This window comes from Corvus kubaryi, unplaced genomic scaffold (assembly GCF_017639235.1).
Source record: "Corvus kubaryi isolate FWS band 111438036 unplaced genomic scaffold, C.kubaryi_AGA036_p1.0 split1-65, whole genome shotgun sequence".
NCBI classification, from domain to species: Eukaryota; Metazoa; Chordata; class Aves; order Passeriformes; family Corvidae; genus Corvus; species Corvus kubaryi.
This window is the reverse complement of record NW_024582080.1, coordinates 4,994,463-5,014,064: the sequence shown is the minus strand read 5'-3', so window position 1 is coordinate 5,014,064 and position 19,602 is coordinate 4,994,463. Positions and strand designations below refer to the sequence as shown.

Here is a 19,602-nt window from a genome sequence, read left to right as displayed (position 1 = left end):
ACCTGATTTTGAATTTTCTTAATAAATATAGCTTCTTTTTACACTTGTCTATCTTGACATGATATATCCCTTGTTATAGTGTATACTTATTTTTCCTGCTAAATCTAAAAGTTGATCACACTCAGTACTTCATTAAACATTTTGAAATTATAAAACGTTTACTCAATATGGTATTTCATAAACCCTAGGAGTGTGGTTCCATGCCATCAGTGTCTGTCATCTCCATCTGTATTTAGAGTACATGAAGCAATCATGCAGTCTGCCATGTACTTGTAGTGAACTCTGTGGTGTTAGGTTGTTCTGGAGAAGAAAGTTTGCTGTGTGTTCATAGGAGCCATTTTTCTTAACCCATGAGGACCTGCATTCAGATTTTCACATTTTCCTTGCAGCAAATTGCAATGCTAGACAGCTCTTGAAAAAAGGGAAATCCAGATCCCTGACAGGAGAGAATGATTTTCAGTAATAAATTTCGTGCATTTTTAAGCTCTAAAAGCATAGAGTGATGCCAAACTGTTTTCTAAATGCCTATTTTGTACCTGGGCCAGGTGCATAACCACAGTGCTCTAGGTGGCACTCTGATGAAATAACTGCACACCGTGCTTCAGTTTTGTGAAGTCCTCCATGTTTTCTCCTCCATGGAGCATGTTCAGTGAAGGGCAACAGGGCTTACAAGAGGACTAGAGAACATGTCTTGTGGGAAAAAGCTGAGGGAGCCAGGGGTATTTAGCCTGGAGAAAAGGAGGCTCACAGAGAACCTCACTGCTCTCTACAGCTCCCTGAAAGAAGGGTATAGCCAGGTGGGGGCCAGTCTCTCGTACCGTGCCTGCAGTGAGAGGACCAGAAGAAATATCTTTAAGCTGAGACAGGGGAGATTCAGATTAGATACTAGGAAAAGTTTTTTCACGTCTATTTCACCGTTCATCAAACAAACCCACAAAAAGATCAAGAAATATATTGCATATTAATGGATACATGCATTTTGCACTAGAAATAAACAAAGCTTGAAAAATGTTACAAGTATCAATCAACACTTTCATTGAGAAATCAGATTAGAATTAAAATATCCTGAATCAGAAATGTGGCTTCAAAAGACAAATGATAAATTTCCACTGAAAATGGGAGATTCAATTCACATGCATAGGCATAATTAATCACCCCAAAGAGCTATTTAAAAAAAAGGAAGTATGTAACAATTCTTTGCAACAGACTGCAGGAGTGACCATTCTTACTGTAAAGTTAGTGACTGAGAATAGATAGGATTGTACAGGCTGCTTTCCTTGATTTCTTTATAGCACCTGATTTTGTGATTACTTCAATTCCAGAAACAATAATCAAAAGAAAAGGGCCAGAATACCCTTTTGCATGCTGTGTCTGGTGCTATGAGATACCAAAAAATTGTATAAAGCAGCAAAAATGAGCCTCCATACTTAAGTGTTCCTTCTGTGGAGATAATCTACAAGGGATTCTAGCGAAATGTACACTAGTATTTCTGGTCTTCTGGTTAGTGCAAAATTCCAACTGTTAATTAGCAATTCATTATCAATAATTGAATAACTACCAAAGTAGGTTCATGATTAATAATGTATTGACTCTTAATTGAAAAGAAAAAAAAAAGATCTTGGTTACATCAGAAATAAAATTAAAATAGTGGAGCCTTCATATTTGATCCACGTAGGAAAGCACTTTAGTAATGGTTCTGCTTCTCTTCTCCAGAGCTTTCCATCTGCATCCCATGCTGCTTTAGTAACCTAATCTAAATAAGCGTTGCCAATAGATGTTTTTCCCTATTAAAAAATCCTGAGTTTTAGAGACTTCTCATTCCCTTTTTAGGTGGGAGCTTCATCTTGCTGCAATGAATTCTAGCAAATAGATATCTTTAAAGCATACACATATTCCTACGTGAAAGGGTTTTACAAGGAGAAATGTGCTCTAAAGCAAACAGCTACAGCTGATATTAAAATTGAAAAGTGTTCTTAGTTCAAATGTAGATATTGGACGCTTGTTTTTTATTTTAATAAAGACAGCTTATCTGAGGTATATCTAGAGTTCTGTGCTTAGTCATGAATTTTCAACTATTAAAACATGCCTAGACAGGAAGTCTTCATGAATGTTTTTGGGAGAAAAACTCATAAAACTATCAAAATAAGGAGTACTGACTTAAATAAATAACTTAAATAACGAAGTGTTGGAAGACATGGAAATCTTGCCTTCAGATAACTAGGTAACATAATTTCAATGTATTTGCATTGTGAAGTAGTTATTTCCATGTTTGTATGAATAATGGAATATACAATACATACAGTCTGTAAAAAAATGTAAAATAGCCAGGATTTCATTCACGTCCTATGAGAAAGTGAAATGCTAAAAATCATCCTGGAAAGAAAAAAAAAGCCGTATAAACCTTTTAAAGGATTCAAATTCAGAAAAATAAAATTATTTTGATTTGGCTGCTATAACAACAAGAAAGAATTCTGCAACCATGTCAGTAATATCTGCTGTAAATTGCAGATATCTAATAATGGGAGGTTTAATGCATCACATGAAAATGGTGTAAGATGAATGTTACGGAAGATGGCAAAAATGGGTAGTATATCTCAGACAGGAAAATGTTACAATAGAAATACTGAAATAATTCAGATGATTTAATAATGGCATGATAATCTGATATTTGTAGGACTAATAGACAGTTAAGAAGAGTGTAATTGAGGACATTAATTGAATTATAGACTCCTCTCTTTCCTCTGATTTCCTATTCCATTGTACTGTTTTACTGGAGTGCTATCATAAGTCATTCATTTCATAGTGGGCTGAATGTACCTCTGTGTAGTTGCAATTGCTTTATACTTAATTAAAAAAGAGGAGGAAGTAAAAGACAACCAGTGAATGATTGGTATATGGTGTGCTTTTGGTGTTGATCTACAATAACTAAGCTGTGGTATACATCAATACATCATAAATATATTACTGTGAATCCTCTAAAATGTTAATATATAGGGTTTAGTTATCAGTAAACATTTCTCTTTACAAAAAAATAACTAGAAACATTTTTGATACAAAAAGAGGTTTCCTGAAGCATGATGCTTTGTCAAGGAACTAATTCTTTGGCAAATTTGTTGGCTGCTATAGATCTGGTTACAGCTATATACATTTCAAACTCCTCCTTCTGAGAGACTTTTCTCATATTTTAGCTTTTTAAATGTGAGCGGTTTTCTCAGAATTTCCTCTCTTTATCTTAAAAACCTGTGTATTTACAAAAATTACATATCAGATAGCAGCAGAACACATTCAAAGAAGGAGAGTGCTTAAATCTTCAGCATCATTGTTCTTATCCACCTGAATTTCACATACATGATACCAGCTGTGTGCTAGCATCTGATCTCAGTGAAAGAAAACCAAGGAAAATTTGGTTTATTTAGCTTATCAAAGAGAAGGCTAAGCAGTAACTGGATCCAGTCTGTAATTACCAACACAAGGAGGAGTTACCCGATACTAGAAAGCTCACAAAGGCGTCACAAGACCTATCAGAGTTCAAAGTAAAAATAAGGTGCAGATTTTTAACCACTGCAAGAATTTAGCATGTGAGGTAGCATTCTACCACTGACTGAGTGGAGGGAGCACACAGTCTCTTGCATGTGTCTGGGTGACCTCCAAATAATCAAGCTCCTTCCCATCTTCTAAGCTGCGTTTAACTAGTGTGGAAAGCTGAGGTGAATCAAACAGTGTCATCTGCCACACTGTTGGTCTAAGAGTTCTGTCTGTAACTTATTCTCATGTAAATAGTATGGGGGGATCACTGTGTTCCCCTGACTGGTTTCTATCAAGGACAGAACTAACATTTGAACGCTTTTTCCGTGTGCTGATGCAGTTTTGCATTGCTGTTATTACCATCCTCTCTGAAATAGACTCATCATGGTTATGAGAAAAAGGTTGAACACCAAGTGCACAAACTTAAATTAGCTTTTTCATATATGGAGATGTGTTACTAACTCGAAGCTGCACCAGTGAAAAGATTGAAGAAATACAATTGCCATTTCCTCAAGCATGAAGGATCACTGACAGCAGCAGCATATGGTCTCCCTAACATTTTCCTGTTCAGGAGCTGGGGGAGGTCATGATTACGGAAAGTAAAGACCTCAAATGAGTAAGTAAAGCACTGCGAGCTGGTGTATGACAGTTTTTTGTACCTAATGGAGAACAGAGAAATTCAGTTTCTCCAGTCTGAAACCTTTTTGCACTTCGCTTTAGGGAAGGTGTTCACTATATTTCTTTGTTTCACTGAGGCTGCAATTCTCTTAGTGGCTGCAGCCTAGGTAAAGGCACAGTCTACAGAGCCTGGGAAATGCAAATGGATGTGGTGAGGATCCCCATCCCAAACAACTGACTCCTCCTAGGAGTGCCATGGCAGAGCCCACCTGAGCAGAGGTGCAGGGCTGAAGGGAGCCTGCCAGCTGAGAAAAAGGGTTGGAAAAAGATTGTTCTACAGTGCATGATACAGATGAGATAAGTTAATAAAGATGACATCGAGTTAAAATGTGTCTTTTTTGTCTATTTTTTGAACATCCACAACACTGAAAGAAAAGTGAAAAAGATTATTTAGATATTAATATCTAGTCTTATATTAATACACTCAGTTGGGAAACTGTAAAATAGGAAAAGCAATGCTAGTTTTTAACCATTTTATTTTAAAATATTTTCACATTAATTTTAAAATGCAAAATTACAAATTGTTAAATTTTGTTCATGGTTTGGGATATTTGATGTACCTAACTTTAGAAAAATTATTAAGGTGACATACTGGTTTTGCTAATTTTTCTATTTTTTGATGGAATGGGAGGCCTTGTAATTCATGACCCTGAAGTGAATGTGAATGGCAAGTTATATTATTTTGGTTGTACTTTGCACAAGGCAGCCTCAGAAGTAAATCTGGTATCTGATACATAACTGACAATGGTGTCATGCACACTGTTGGAAGAAGATACAGTTAAGCATAATTGCAAGTGTGTCTGTTTCCCTGTGCTTGCTTGTAGAGTTTGGGATTTTGGTGTTTTTGAGGAAATTAGTTTGATGTGACACATGAGAAATAGATCTTACGAGTATCAGGTTACAGTAATTGCGGATATTCTTCTAACAGCAGGTACTTCTTTTTTGCATTTCTTAAAAAGATTCAAGTTCATTTTGAGTCACTGTTTTTAAGTGTTAAAGAGACACAATTAACTTCATTGATGGGTAAAATTTCCTATTATCTTATACAGTATTTTATTGAAAAACTCCTGCTAATAACTCTCACCTTGACTTTCTTTAAAGGTCCTTGCCTATACTGAAGGCCTTCATGGAAAATGGATGTTCAGCGAGATTCGAGCTGTATTCTCAAGACGTTATCTTCTCCAGAACACAGCTTTGGAAGTGTTTATGGCAAACAGAAGTAGGTCATAATTTATATTTGTCACATAAAATTTGTGGTAGTGGTTATTTTGTCTTTTCTTTATTAATCTTAAAATTAAAACTTTGTGCTTCCTTTGATAAAGTGCTTATGTCTGTTATATAATACTTGTGTGTATTCAGTGAAAATTGTATTAAAATCAATCACATAAATCAATCTCACTGCTTTCTGTGCAGCAGTGAGATTGATTTATGGAACCAGATCATTGCGATTGGTAAGTTCTTCAAATGCTGGATAGGAATTTGTTTTTTCTATTGTCTCACCCTACTCCTCAATTGTCTGTAAATATTTTAGTGAAATATATAAAAGGATATTTCCTTTTCTAATTATAAAATGAATTAAAGTAAAAAAGTACCAGATCAGTAAATGGATCCGCTCAGTTTTCTGTATGTGCTACTCTGAATCACACTTCAGTGGCTGGTGAGTGGTCTTTTACCCTCAGGAGCTCTGATGTAAGTTTTGACTTCAGCTGGAAAAGGAATTAAACAATTCCTTGTTCCTGGGTGTTTTAAGGTTCTAGTTAGAAGAGCAAATGCCATGCCAACTACTGAACAGGTTCTCAGCCTGATAAGAGATTATATGGGTTAATAGTAAGGTGTTGTTCCTCTGAAGTAAACAACACTCAGATCTTCTGCAAAATGGGAGAGTTAATGCCAAAATGTTAACCAGCTAATTATACATAGGTGTGAAGAATGTCAGGAATTTCTGTTGTACCTTGGATCCCCAGGAGGATAAAAGTGGAACTGACTTCCCTCCCCAGATAAAAACCAAAGCATTTAAAAAATATATGCAGGTGAAGAAACAGACTTCTGCAAATGTTTTACTGGTACATATTTTCTTTTCTTCATTTAGCTTCTGTTATGTTTAATTTTCCTGACCAAGCAACAGTGAAAAAAGTTGTGTACAGCTTACCACGTGTTGGAGTAGGAACCAGCTATGGTTTGCCACAAGCCAGGTAATTTAATTAAAATAGTTTTTATATTTTGTGTTTATTATGTTATACAGTTCATATTTTTTTAAGTGTCTGTACTAGAACATTATTCCTGTCATGAAACTCAAGATTTTCTTTTTCTTGAGGTTAGTATGACAAACGTTACCTTTATTTACTATATGGTCTATTAGTATATGGAATAGAAGTAAAAGTATTGTAAATTAGGTGATTCTATTTTTTTTCTTTTCAATTACAGGAAATAAGTACCTTCCAGTAAAAAAACCTTACACCTTATCTCTTCAAAGTCTGGTTTCCAGTCAGGTCTTATAAATATATCGTCAAATGTTCATCCTTCCTGTGATTGTTATGCAGGATGTGAAACTGCACTTGACTAGGTTTTGTGTTTGCTGAACGTAAATTATTTTAGCTATGTGAATGTGTGGGGATTTACTTCAACTTTTATCAGTGTAATGGCTATTTTGCAACTTCCAAATTTCTTCCATTCATTAGTATGATTAATTATTCTTATTCTCTTTCCAAAATTAAGGAGGATATATATTTTTGGAAGAACAAGTAAGGTTCAGTTTTAGAGATTTTCACATACTATGGACAACAACAGTTTTTATTTTCTCATCAACATCAACATCAAAACAGCCTATGGCCAGAAATAAGGCTGGAAATTGTCAGATCCTATATTATAAAAGCATTCCTATTTCAGGGATAAGTGAGATGATCTTCAAGTGTACTTCACTGTGTTGGGGGGGGACATTTTTTTTGTTTGTTTTTAGGTTTAGGATTAACTTCTGGTCAAAATGAGACAAAAATAAAGAAATATAATTGAGTGAGGAGCACAGCATGACCAAAAAAATATGGTGCTTTGGGCTCAGACCTCCATTTGGCTTGATTTGGCCAAAAACCAATGACTTAATCATCAGTGTAGTGTATCTTTCTCTTTCTTTAAGTAATTTCCTACAAACTAAAACTTCACATTGTCCTTGTTTTATCCCAGTGCAAAATGTGAAAATACTCTGAAGTGTCAAAGCATTTGTAGAATTGGAGAACTATTTCATTCCCAGATGAACATCATTCCCTGTTATGAGCTTGAGAGTCTCATGATACCTAAGGCTTGATCTTCTGAATGTGCTGAAGTCTTTAGGCAAACTGCCAAATTTCTCAAGTTTTCATTGAGATCAAGGGGAAGTTGGGGCATTTATTTGGAAGGCGCATCTTGTTAATATTTGCATTGTTCTTCCATATACTAAAGTTAAAGGAAATGCTGTCTCTAAGTGGAAAGGAATAGTATTCTTTTCTGAAATAGAAATGGCCACATGTTCTAGTACAAACAAAATGCAAATTTCTCAATCAGAATTTCATATTTACAGTGACATTTTTTACTTTTGAAATTCATATCCTTTGTGCATTATTCAGTGAATAATTGTCTGAAAAAGTTTGTTGATATATAATTATTTAGAAAAGTTTCAACTTCAATATAATATGCAGTTATTTCCATACCTTTTTGATTAAATTTCAATTTGAATCGAAAATGGGCTTGCTAGCCTTCAGAATATATCTGGCATATGGTAGTGAAGTTATTTTTCTTCCTTTTTTTGTGTGTAATCATGGTATGATTTATGCACAATAAAGACTCCTTAATCATGGTTTTTTTCCCTTATTTCCCTGTCTACATACCCTTATTGTCTTCAGTAGGATTGCAGTGGAATAACTGAGGGGAAATCTGGCTCTGTAGTTAATCTTTTGTTGATGTTAGAATATATTTTTACTTTCTATGGACATGTTGGCTCTGGAATGCTATTTTTTTAAATTATTCTTATTTGTATAACTAACTTAAGGAGAAATTATGTTGAGTAACCAAAAGGAGCTGCCATACTGAGTAAAACATTAGGAATTTTTGTATCACCACAGTTTTCCAGATTAAGTTGTACCTTAAAATATCTTAACAAAAGCAGACCTTTCTGGTTGTTTTGCTTAAGTTCTTAAGTTCCATTTATGCAAGTAATATTTCCTCTCTGATACTACTCTGATAAACATGTCACCTAGTGTTAATTACAGTATCATAAAGGCTTGCATTCATGATGGAAACATTCCAAAGAAGTAAATTACTTTTAATGCAGTACATGGCTTTTAAGTATATTTCTGTTTTCATGGTGAAATCCTGCGATTAACAAGGGTGCAAGGAAGTAGAAGTAAATAGAAATATTTATGATCTAATGGCTCAAAGGATTAGAAGCAGGTGAACCATTATGACTTCCTAAGACTTTACAGACCGCTGTTCTGAGCAAGTCTTCAGTTTGCCTCTTTGCTGCCTTTCCCAACAGCCTGTCTAATGCTTTGATTCAACAAAGAGTTCAAGCCTGTGCTTAATGTTACAAAGAAGTAATTACATCCTTAAAATTGGTCACATGTTGAAGAGTTCAGTCTGATTTGGTAATCAAATTAATCTGTCTTTGATAAATGCATTTTCACTGCTCCTGAAACATGTTGCATTGATAGTAGTTTCCTTATGATGTTGCCAAATGATACAACTGGGCAGACAATGCTGTGTCTTTTAACTTCTGCAGCTCCATATGATTCTACATAGGTAGAGTAATATCCACATTTTTAGCATGGTATTATCAGACTACTTTTGATGGTTCTAACACCTCAGGTGTAATTTACTGATGTCTTTTTACTGAGGGCAACGTCACAGCTCAGAAACCAACTGTGAGCTGCCTGATGGTTTTGTAGCATATAGAGATCAAAGAATTGGTAAAAGATCCAGTATCTTCACCACTAAACATACTGACATCTTCCACTGAAGCTCTGTGGGCTATTAATGCATTAGAGAAAACAATTACTCCAGTCCATAAAACTAAGAAATTCAAAGGATGATTTTTTTTTCTGAAAAAAATTCATCTTGACTATTACAGTAACTATATTCAACAATAGCTCAGCTCTGCCATGTCAGTAATTTGATGGATATCTAGATCTCAATACAGCTGGTTGCAGAGGTTGATTTTTGTGAAGGGAGAGAGGTAGAAAAACTAAGATTTGATGCCATCAAAGTATAAAACCCTTTCTAGCACTTTGATTAAAAGTGAATATTCATGAGTTTCTGGTCAGAAGTCAGTGACTTTCCCAAGTCTTTATTTTTTTTTCCTCTGAACAGGAGCAACACAACACAAAACATCATGCATGTGGAAGATACTTAAATATTCTTTGTATGAGATTGCATTGTAGCTAACTAAATTAAAAGTGACTGTGAAAGGGGGTGTGTCATATTCCACATACGGGATATGTAACATCTTCTCCTTCACCAAATGGCATGAAGTGTTTTCTAAATACATTTAAATGTATAAAACTTGAAAATTGGATCATTCTGTTGTACACCAGAGTCTTCTGTAGTTCCCATTTTGAGTAGATATTTCATGGTTCTCTAGAAGCAAAGGAAGCACATTAATTTGTGCATCTTCATATTGGTGATGGCATATTGAAGAAAGAAATGGTTTGATCAAAGTTGGGTGGTTTTAGCAAAACAGAAAACAGTGGGTCTTCCTGTGTTAGCTGAAACAAGCAGGTGTGGAACCAATTTATTGTGCATAATTTCTTCCAGCCTCTGCTAAAAAAACTGTGAATCTTTCAAACACCTTAGATATGGAGAAAATAAGGACATTTTTAGTATATTTTGATTTTCTGTAGAGTTCACTCAAATCAGGCGTTCAAATGCAAAGTCCAGCACTTGACAGTTTACAGATTTTTGAGACTCCCTAGGAGATTGTGAATAAAGTCTAAAAGCAGCTACTAAGCTGTACTGATGCATAAACGTTGTTTTGTCATGGGAGGAACAGAAAGTCTGTGATAAAAATGCTTTGTAAATTTAATGATCTCTTCAGTATTTTTATTTTCTGTGTTTATTAATTTGTATGTAGCATTAGTCAAAATTTACTGGAAACCATATGTCTTTGAGAGTTCTACTGCAAAAATAGTTGTTATTCTATAAAATGCAATATTAAGTATTATTACATTCAGGTATTTCTTTAGATAAATTGTTTCATAAGAAGAGTAATAGAAACAACTCTAAAAAAATTTGTATTGTCTCTTGTGTACTAGTAAAGTGTATTTATCTTTGGTATCTTCTAGTCTACTGTAAAATAAGGCTAGCCAAGCTAGCAAGACCTAATGTACTGTTATTTGGGCAAATACACTTGCATGGTCATTTTTGTTTGCCCAATTTGTAAGCTGAGGTGTGGCAGACATTGAAAACTTACACACTGGCAATTTAGACAAATAATTGTAATAACTGTACACTCCAGTAGCATACCAATACTCACTCACCCTTTCTCTGGAAAAAGGGTTTCGTTCATCTCTAGGAGTATGTGCATGTATCTTAGAAGTAGATGGTTCACATTTTTGTAAATGCTGCCCAGTTTGACACCTTGTATAGGACTTAGTTTTAAGAATATACTCAGCTTTCAGAGTCTAGAAATAACACACAATGTGCTCAGGGTGCAGCTGAAAGCTGAAGCATTTGGTGTCTATTTAGTGTTGATAAGCTATGTAAATACTACTGCATGCATTCTTTAAATTCACTAAATTCAGACTACATATTAGGAACTGTCTTTTTTATTGTCCTTGTTTTTAACAGGTATAAATATTTCTCTATTTTGACACGTTTCTAAGATCTAAATTTATTTTAAAAAGGTACCTGAGGAGATGAATATTTTTTTCCATTTAAAAATTTCCTTGTCTTTTTTCTTTTCAGGAAAGAACTATTTTCTCTAGAAATTAGTTTTGCACAATGAGACTGATTCTGCCTGTTGCAGATTTTTTTCTTTAATGCATTAGTCTAGACTGACTCAAGTCCCCTATATTTTACCAACCAGGGACAGTATATACAATGGTTAATTCAAGACTTGGTGCTGCATGGTATTTGGTTATTGTGATGTTGTTAAATTGAATATGGAAGAGTTGAGGTTTTCTGCTTTTCTCTTCCTTGGCATGTGGTTTGATTCTTTCTCCCTTATCCAGGCATGTACATTTCAAAAATTGTGTGGAAACTAAGTATCATATAAGCTTCTGCTCATCTTCCAAATTTGAATGAAATTCAATTTAGGGGTCATTATGAAGAGACAGGCAGATGAGCATGCAAGCAGATAACTGAGTAAAATTTGTTTCTTTCAGAAAGCAGGCTATAAATAGAAATTTCCGAGCTTACTGGGGTATAGGAAAGAGTCATGGCTAGTTGACCATAGAGGAGGTGCACAAATTGTGTAATAAATATCTTCAACCTGTGTGATGGAGTTGTATGTCTCTTTAATCTATCACTCACTCACCTTAATGAATTTATCTCAATATATCCTTTTGAAAGAGGGAAATGATATTCCTCTTTTATTCCTTCTGGACAAGCCTGGCACCAGGAGGTCTGCAGTTTCTTTTAATGCCAGTCTTTTAACCAGATTCAGAATAAAATAAAAACCGAAATATATTATTATGATTTATTGCAATGCTGTAGTAGTGGTAAAATAAAACATGGTTCTTAATTTTAGCCATTTGTCAAATAAGGGTAATAGTGTCTTCTGGACTTCATTAAATGAAATAAAAAAAGCCTCTGAGAGAATCTGAAATTAATCATACTAATAATGTTGCGATACATCTTACCACTTAATGAGACTCTTAAAAAAATCATTCTTTAAATGTATTCCCTAGGAGAATCTCTCTGGCCACGCCCCGACAACTTTATAAATCCTCCAACATGACTCAGCGCTGGCAGAGACGGGAGATATCTAACTTTGAATACTTGATGTTCCTCAATACTATAGCAGGTAAGGCTTCTGGCTCTTTAAACCTTTGTAATATGTTTATGTTTGTCAAAGTCTTAAGCACCGTGACTTGATAGAATACATTTATCCCTCTAGAATTCAGCTGCAGCTTTGTGATATATTCTGAAACACACACACATTAAATTTTATCAGAAAATGCACAACCTATCACGGAGACTTTAGATTCATGTATTGCTGTGAAGGCTGTTCCTTGCTCCCCTTCTGCCATTTCCTCTGCTGACAGCTTTGTCTGAAGCTTTATTAGAGTCAACAAACCATTGCCAGAGAGTGTCTGGAAATAATAATGGGAAAATGTAATTTCGCTACTTCATCATTCTCAGCAACAGCAACTAGACAGCAGAATAACAACAGTATTCTGCCTAGTACAGATGTCACCTGGATTGTGGTATGATTAGATTACAGCATCTTTTCTCATTTAGTTCTTTGAGATGAAATATAATATCAGATTAGGTATTTAGAATGAGAAATAACTGCCCTAGACATACATTTGTTATTGGCAAAAGAAGAGCTTTTCTGGCAATTGTCATTAATTAAACATTCAGGAAGATACTATTCCTTTCACCTTTCCCTTTTCTATGTGTTAATTCCAGTGTTAATTTTAAATGTAAAAAGCAGCAGTTATCTATACCATACACAGAGATTTCCGGGAGGTTGTCTGCTAGTATGATTCCTGCCTGTAGCACACATGCTGCTTATGAACCTGCCTGTGGAGAGCCTCATACAGACATTTCACTTCAGTGAGCTTTAATTTGAAATCCAAATTAAATTCCACCAGGCATCACTTTGTACTCCAGTGTTACAACTCTGATCTTTACTTGGTCCTGACTTTTACACTCGAGGTTATCCTCAGGCCAGACGTAAGACACTTGTAAGTGTGAAACCCAAAGGTAGCACTCGCTGTGTTGACCAGTCTGAGGACAGTCACTGCATTCTTCCCAGTGGGGCAGTGGCAGAATTCAGGAGCTGTCAAACTCACTTGCTTTGAACCCTCAGGCTTTGGCCTCTGTGCTTAGATGGTAGTCGTCTTCCATGCATCCAGTCTTATGGATGTTAATAAATGTGTCATCAACTTATCCCAGTGTGATACAGAAGTGCTACCACTGAACAGTTGGAAATCTGAGGGCATGTTTACCTTGTGCAGTGGAGCAAAAAGCAGAATCCCCGAAACTCCTGGAGATCTGGGCTGGAAAGTCCATATGGTAAAGTCCAGTGCAGACTCACCTGCTTGGTTCCCAAGCATTATAGTTGCAGTCCTGCAGATCTCTGCTGGAGGAAGGAGCCCTGCTGAGCGTTTATTGCCTCTGGTGCAATGCCAGGAGAATGTTGCTATCCTGCTTCTGGACACTGGCCTGTCTCCAGCTGCTTTGTGCCTCTCACACATCCGCTGCCCTTCTAGCAATGAGGAAATACAGGCAGACCCTTGACGGCTCCCTGGCTGCCTCACCCAAACTTGGAGGATTTACTGGAGAACTGGGAAGTTAGCCTAGGTCCCCTCAGTCCTTGTCCAATACATTTTCCACAGAACTGTCCTTCGCTTCTAATTTCCTCTTTATGAACTAATTTCTTCTGTAAGCAGTGAATTTAAACTCTTTAAATGAGAATGGACAAGAGATAAGCCAATTTTTTACAAATTACTATTTTATTTTTGATCAGTTTAAATCTCCAAGGTCATTATTTTTAGGTACTTCGCCAAAGCATCCAAACCTGGAAGACAGCATTATGTCTGAAGTCAATTAGGAGTTGCAGTAACACTTACACTAAAATATCTACCAGTTAACAAGCTTCAGCCTGAAGAGATTCCTTCAGAGCATCTTAGAGGTCTTAAGAGAAATATTTTTTGACCTGTTGCTAGATACTAGTACTGCTGGGCAGGTTTTATGGCCAAACACTTGGGATGGTTGCACGAGACAGGTTTCTCTTAAGGTCATTTAGTGTCACTCATCTTCCTTATAACAGGATGGCTTGATATTAGCATTCCAGGTTCCACCTACTATGGCCAAGGTTTGAAGGATTACTGACTAATTGTTATTTTTGGTGTGTATCAATGAATTTGTGTCCTATTAGGAAAAGCAGTTTGGTCATTATCCCTAGGAGTGTCTCTGTCTCACTCAAAACATTTAATTTCTAGCAGATTTATTGGTATCAGTCTCTTACAGGTAAATCTCATTTGTTCATGTAATCTCATTTGTTAATTGCATAGGTTGCCTTGCTCATTTCGTAGCACTGTCTACCATCTTATAAAATCAGCAGTACATGATTAAAAAAAATTAGAACAAAATTTATCCTTAGTAGCTGACCTTGCTGATGACACACACAAAACCTTTTCTGAAAATAACATTAGAGAATGAAAGCTGACTGAAACCCAACAGGCAATTCTACACATGACAATAAGCTCTGTATTCCAGTTTGGAAAAAACCCAAATTTTTCCAACTTTTTGACAGAAGCAAAAAATCCCCTCAAGTTATTTTTGGAAGATCAACCAGGTTTTGTAGTTTTAATGAAGTCTGCACTTCATCTAGAAAGCTCACTTCCAAAAACTCGTGAAGTAATTGGGGATATTTGCAAAGAATCTCCTCATAAAGCTCCTGGCAAGCCAGAAACCCACCCACAATAGAGTGCACATGAGCTCAAAGTCTGGTCATGGAGGAGAAAGCTTTGAAAAAGAAATATGTGTTAGAAAGTCTAAAAGTTCTCACATTCCCAAGCTGATCCGGGCTCCACCATTGCATGGCACTGTACCACCAGGGCCTGACATCTGGGAAGCTGCAGACTCGAGAGCTGTGAGGCAGCCTGAATGAAACCACTGCTTTTACAGCTCTGCCTGTGTTTCTCTAAGTCTTCTTGGAAGGTGTTCCTCAAAAATATTTCCCTTACAACAAATAGGTGTTTTCTGGTGAAGCTCTAACAAAATTAATAACTCTACCAGAAATACTGGATGCAAAGAACCTCTACTAACTTGTAGCCCTGGTTTTGATAACAGCTGTTATATACACAGTTTGATAACTGTCCAAGTACACCTGTATTAAACGGACACAAAATCTTATATGCACTGCAGACAGGACCCTCAGGAGTTAGAAGAAAATGCAGGATTTTCTATTTTGTACACAGAAATAGAGTACTGAATATACTTGTGACCTCCTTTCCTAAGTAAAGAGGTATTTTCTTTCTTCTTGGAAATCCAATTTCCAATTAGAGTCCTAATTATACTTTTTTGTAATGAGATTCCATAAGAAATATTTCCTTATAAGTTGCAACTTCTTTGCCAGTAATTGTTAGTCTAGCAGCGATGACCTAGTTTTAGAATATAACTGTTTATTTAAGCAGCATCTTATTCTCTAACATCATTATTGTTTTTAGCTATTGAAGAATATATCCATCCATTTTTTTTATTCATGTTATCATTAAGCTCCTACTGGCTTATTCAGCAAATCTGAGCTGTAGCTTAGTCAGAAACATGGAGGTTTAACACTTAAGAATTGTGGATTTTTTGCTGGTAAGTAGGTGATAAGTAAGGTCGCTTCACTGTTTTTTCTTCTCATCCAAATAGAGGCCCACTAACAAAGTGGTTTAGTACGTCTTTTGCCCATTCTTTGTTGCTTCCTTTTATTTCTAACAATGGTGCTTTATTAGTCTGTAGCCCTCTACAAAAGACTAAGAAAGCACTCATGTTTTCTTGTGATCCTTCTCTGAAATTACACAAGAAGCTGTAGCCTCGGAAGAGAGAAGTTCAGAAGTGAGGGTTCTGTCACCAGCTTACTTCTCTCATTGTGATATCATGCAGCTGGGTCCTTTCCCACCTTTGCCTGTTTGTTAATACTGTTAATTATGCAGACTGGTTGGTCTCTGTATAACAGAACCACTGAAATAAATACATGAATCTCTTCTTAAATCTCTCCCTGGTTTGCTGGTATATCTGTCCTGAGAAGTATGGCCCCTGGCTGTTCTATATGTTCTTAATATTTGAAGTATCCTCTTGGAAAAAATCCATTGTTCTGTGATGTTTTCTTTGATTCTTGCATCATCCTATTACCCCTCTGAAACATTGCCATGTTTCATTTTTAGTTTAACTCTTTCTGCTGTGATCTGTGCTCATGACTTAATAACTGTCTGCTTCAGCTCTCAAAGATCTCTCTTTCTAGATAATTTCCTATCCAAGTATATGTGATTTCTGGCACTTGAGTTGTCCTGATGTCTCATTGCAATTTCAGTTAAAATCTCTCTCCATCTTCAAACTCTCTAAAGTCTTGTTTCAACCTGTTTCTCTGGCCCTCTAGTCAGCTATTTTCTCACCTCCCTATTCTGTTTCCAAGCTCTTCACCTCTTTCTTGCCCTCTTTCCTGGCTTGAGCATATTTCATCATGTTTACAACTCTGGGCTTTTCTCCCAAAGGTAAACACTGCACTCTGCTACTTATCAATCAGTCTCACTGTTATACTCTCCATGCCCCTGGTTTTTGTCCTGGTTGTGTAGACATAAGCATTCCTGGTCACCTTCCCCCTCCTCCTTCTACCTACTTCATTCTCAGAGATCCTTTTGTTTTGAAGGCTTGGAAACTGCAATGATTATACTAATTGTCCTTTCTGCACAGGACCAGCATATATGTCAACTGAACCCTCTGGGTGATATAGGAAACAAGTAATTTTTACTAGTCTCATTTAAGAGATTATTAAAAAGAGTACTTAAAAGTAATCCCACTGCAGCAAAAGGTATCAAGAGGAGTGGGAACAAGAAGTTGTTTTTTAATATCATTGTGGTGCTCACTGTTTTAGCCAGAAGTCTAGATTTCAAATCTATTTCTCAGTATTTAACTGATTTCTGCTGTTTGATTTCAAATTGCGGTATATTAAATGTGTGCTTGCATTTGTATTTATTGGAATTTTAATTCTTTTAAATCCTACATGCCACTGCTTTTAAAAGAAATGGAATATAATTGCATCCATATTTTTTTTTGCGTAATTTCTTGTAGTGGAAAGGAATTATTTTTAAAGGTTTGTGGAAAAAAATGACATCTTCAGTTAGGTAATAAATTCAGACGAACTTCTTCCCCCTCACCATTTTTTTTGGCCTGTTTAGCATTTTCCACTTTTTTACTCTGTGATGTACAAGCCCTCACTGGTTAATTATGTATATATTTAGCTACTGCATGTGTTGGGCTTATTATTGTCATCTAATTAGATGTAACTCGAACTACTTACTTCTAGAAAAATCATTAAAAATTCTTTCCTAATGACCTAGAGATGACAAAATGTCTGTAAAGTGTGAAGCAGACAAGCACAGGAACATCGCTCTTAAAGAGTGTTAATCCAGATGCTGCAATCATCTAATTAAACAATATTTTGCTGTCATTAACATTTTCACCAAGGAATTGCAGTTATAATTTCTTTGTCAGCTGTCTCTAGCTCACTTTACCTTAGAAACTAAAGTGCCATATAAAAACATTAAATTGGATGGTTTAATTAAAAAGTTTTTTTTTAATGAAGAAACATATCCAGTATTTCTGAGATCTCATTTACTATGCCTCATTTTTATTGTTCAAGTAGATTAGTGTCACAGGGCTTGCGATATTTAATATTCAGCCATTAATATTAATCTCTGTAATCCTACTTGAGGGGAAATCTGAAGCTTCTGAAAAGGTATAGGGACTACCAATAGCCATACAGGTTAATGTTTTATATTTATTTAGCTAAAGAAAGGACCAAATAATTCTTGCTGGAAGCACAAGACAATTGATGAGATAGCTAAGTATATTCATCTGCTGACTTTACTCTGAAAATAATCAATTTTGAAGCCAGAACCGATCAAGACAGCATTTCTAATAAAGTGAAGCCACTAATATTTATGCATGTTTAGAATTAGGGATTTGTAATCCCATTATAGGCCTAGATCGCTGTCCTCTGCTCAGATAAGTATAGATGTGTGGTCTTACCTCATAGGTTTGGTCTCCTTTCACAATTTAAATTAGATTCATCTTATCGAGTCAGTTTTATTTGTTGATATTAAGGGGAAAATTGTTTAATTGAGAAAAATAAATCGTTATCTTTTTTATTAAACAAATTAAGAGTTATTCTTAGTGGTTAATATCTTCATAAATAAAATGTATTTTATAAAAATTCAAGTAGGAGAGAACATAATATTTTATTTTTTTCACAAGGCTATGCTTATATTTACCAAATACATAATCACGAAGGCTTCATTGTTTGCAATGTATTTTACCTAAGCTGAGAGAGAAGCTGCTTCAAATTATTTCTCCTTGTGGGGTAAAAAACTGCATGGAGGAGTTACTGCAGTGTTCTGACATGGAGCTAATGTAAAAGGTAATTTCTGCCTGTGTCTATGCTATAAGTAACCTCTCAGCAAAAGAGAACTCCTACACCAGCTAGGCTCAGGATTGCTTTTTTCTTGCCCTATTTACACATTTATGACTTTCCTATATGGAATGGGAAAAAAAAGTCAAAAACTTGTTGACTGAATATTGAAATTGAATGAAATAAGATTCAAAATTAAATGAAATCACAATATGAAAAAACCTCAGTTTTGAAATCAAAAGTTATTTTGTATAATCCTACATTTCCTTTTAAAATTTTGCAAAAGGATGCTATTTAAATGCTTCTATAAAATGGTTACACTTGAAGATTTTTATTACTATGAGCACTTTTCCATACAAATTTTAATTTGAAGAATCTTCATTTTTGCTTATGCTTTGTAACAGACTAGAGTCATCTCAGTCATTCTCTTCCTGGATCTCAAAGTTCTTTTAGTCTGCTCTCTGCATAAAAACAAATGTCTTTCTATTGTGGAAGCTTTTTCACACTCTTCTGTTAATTCAATTAAATATTCTGATGGTGAGAAAAACATTTATTGTATGAAGCTGTAGTTTTATAGAGGCCATGCTTTATAGCACCCTAAATTTGATAATATTAAGAAACTTTACAAGTCATATGTAATTAAACCCTTGCCGAAGAGGAAAATAATATTCTGATTTGATGGATGTGAAAAATGAGGCAGAGTTCTGTTTCTTCAAGAAATATAGAGCCCCTCCCAGAAGTCCAAAATAATTAATATTCTACCAGATAATACCTTTCCTTTTCCTCCACTACAAGGATAAATTTTGGTATGCTTCTTGATTTAGTTGTTTGATACATTCTTATTCTGTCCAAGAGTCATTTTGCATTCATTCATACATTCATTCATTCATTGTTGATATTGAAGAAGAAGTGGTTTTGTTTTTATGCATCTTTATTTGTGCATGTAGTACACAGTGCTGGCATTGCTTTTTTAACAAAGTTATATTTGCACCCTAATTTTTTTTCATATTCCTGTGAACATCTGTGTGTTCAGAGTGTAAAAATGAGGATGCACAATTATAAAGAATATGCACTTCTCCTGTATTCAG

At 35.4% G+C, this 19,602-nt stretch overlaps 1 protein-coding gene across 11 annotated transcripts in view; it reads left to right on the top strand.

The window, feature by feature from the left end:
• NBEA (neurobeachin) overlaps positions 1-19,602 on the top strand; it is a 467,529-nt gene that overhangs the window by 361,962 nt on the left and 85,965 nt on the right. For all 11 annotated transcript variants that reach the window (XM_042014378.1, XM_042014387.1, XM_042014386.1 and 8 more), the window contains 3 exons: positions 5,305-5,422; positions 6,293-6,395; positions 12,075-12,190. In XM_042014378.1, the coding sequence (XP_041870312.1) occupies positions 5,305-5,422; positions 6,293-6,395; positions 12,075-12,190 (337 nt within the window). The remainder of the gene's footprint in view (positions 1-5,304; positions 5,423-6,292; positions 6,396-12,074; positions 12,191-19,602) is intronic.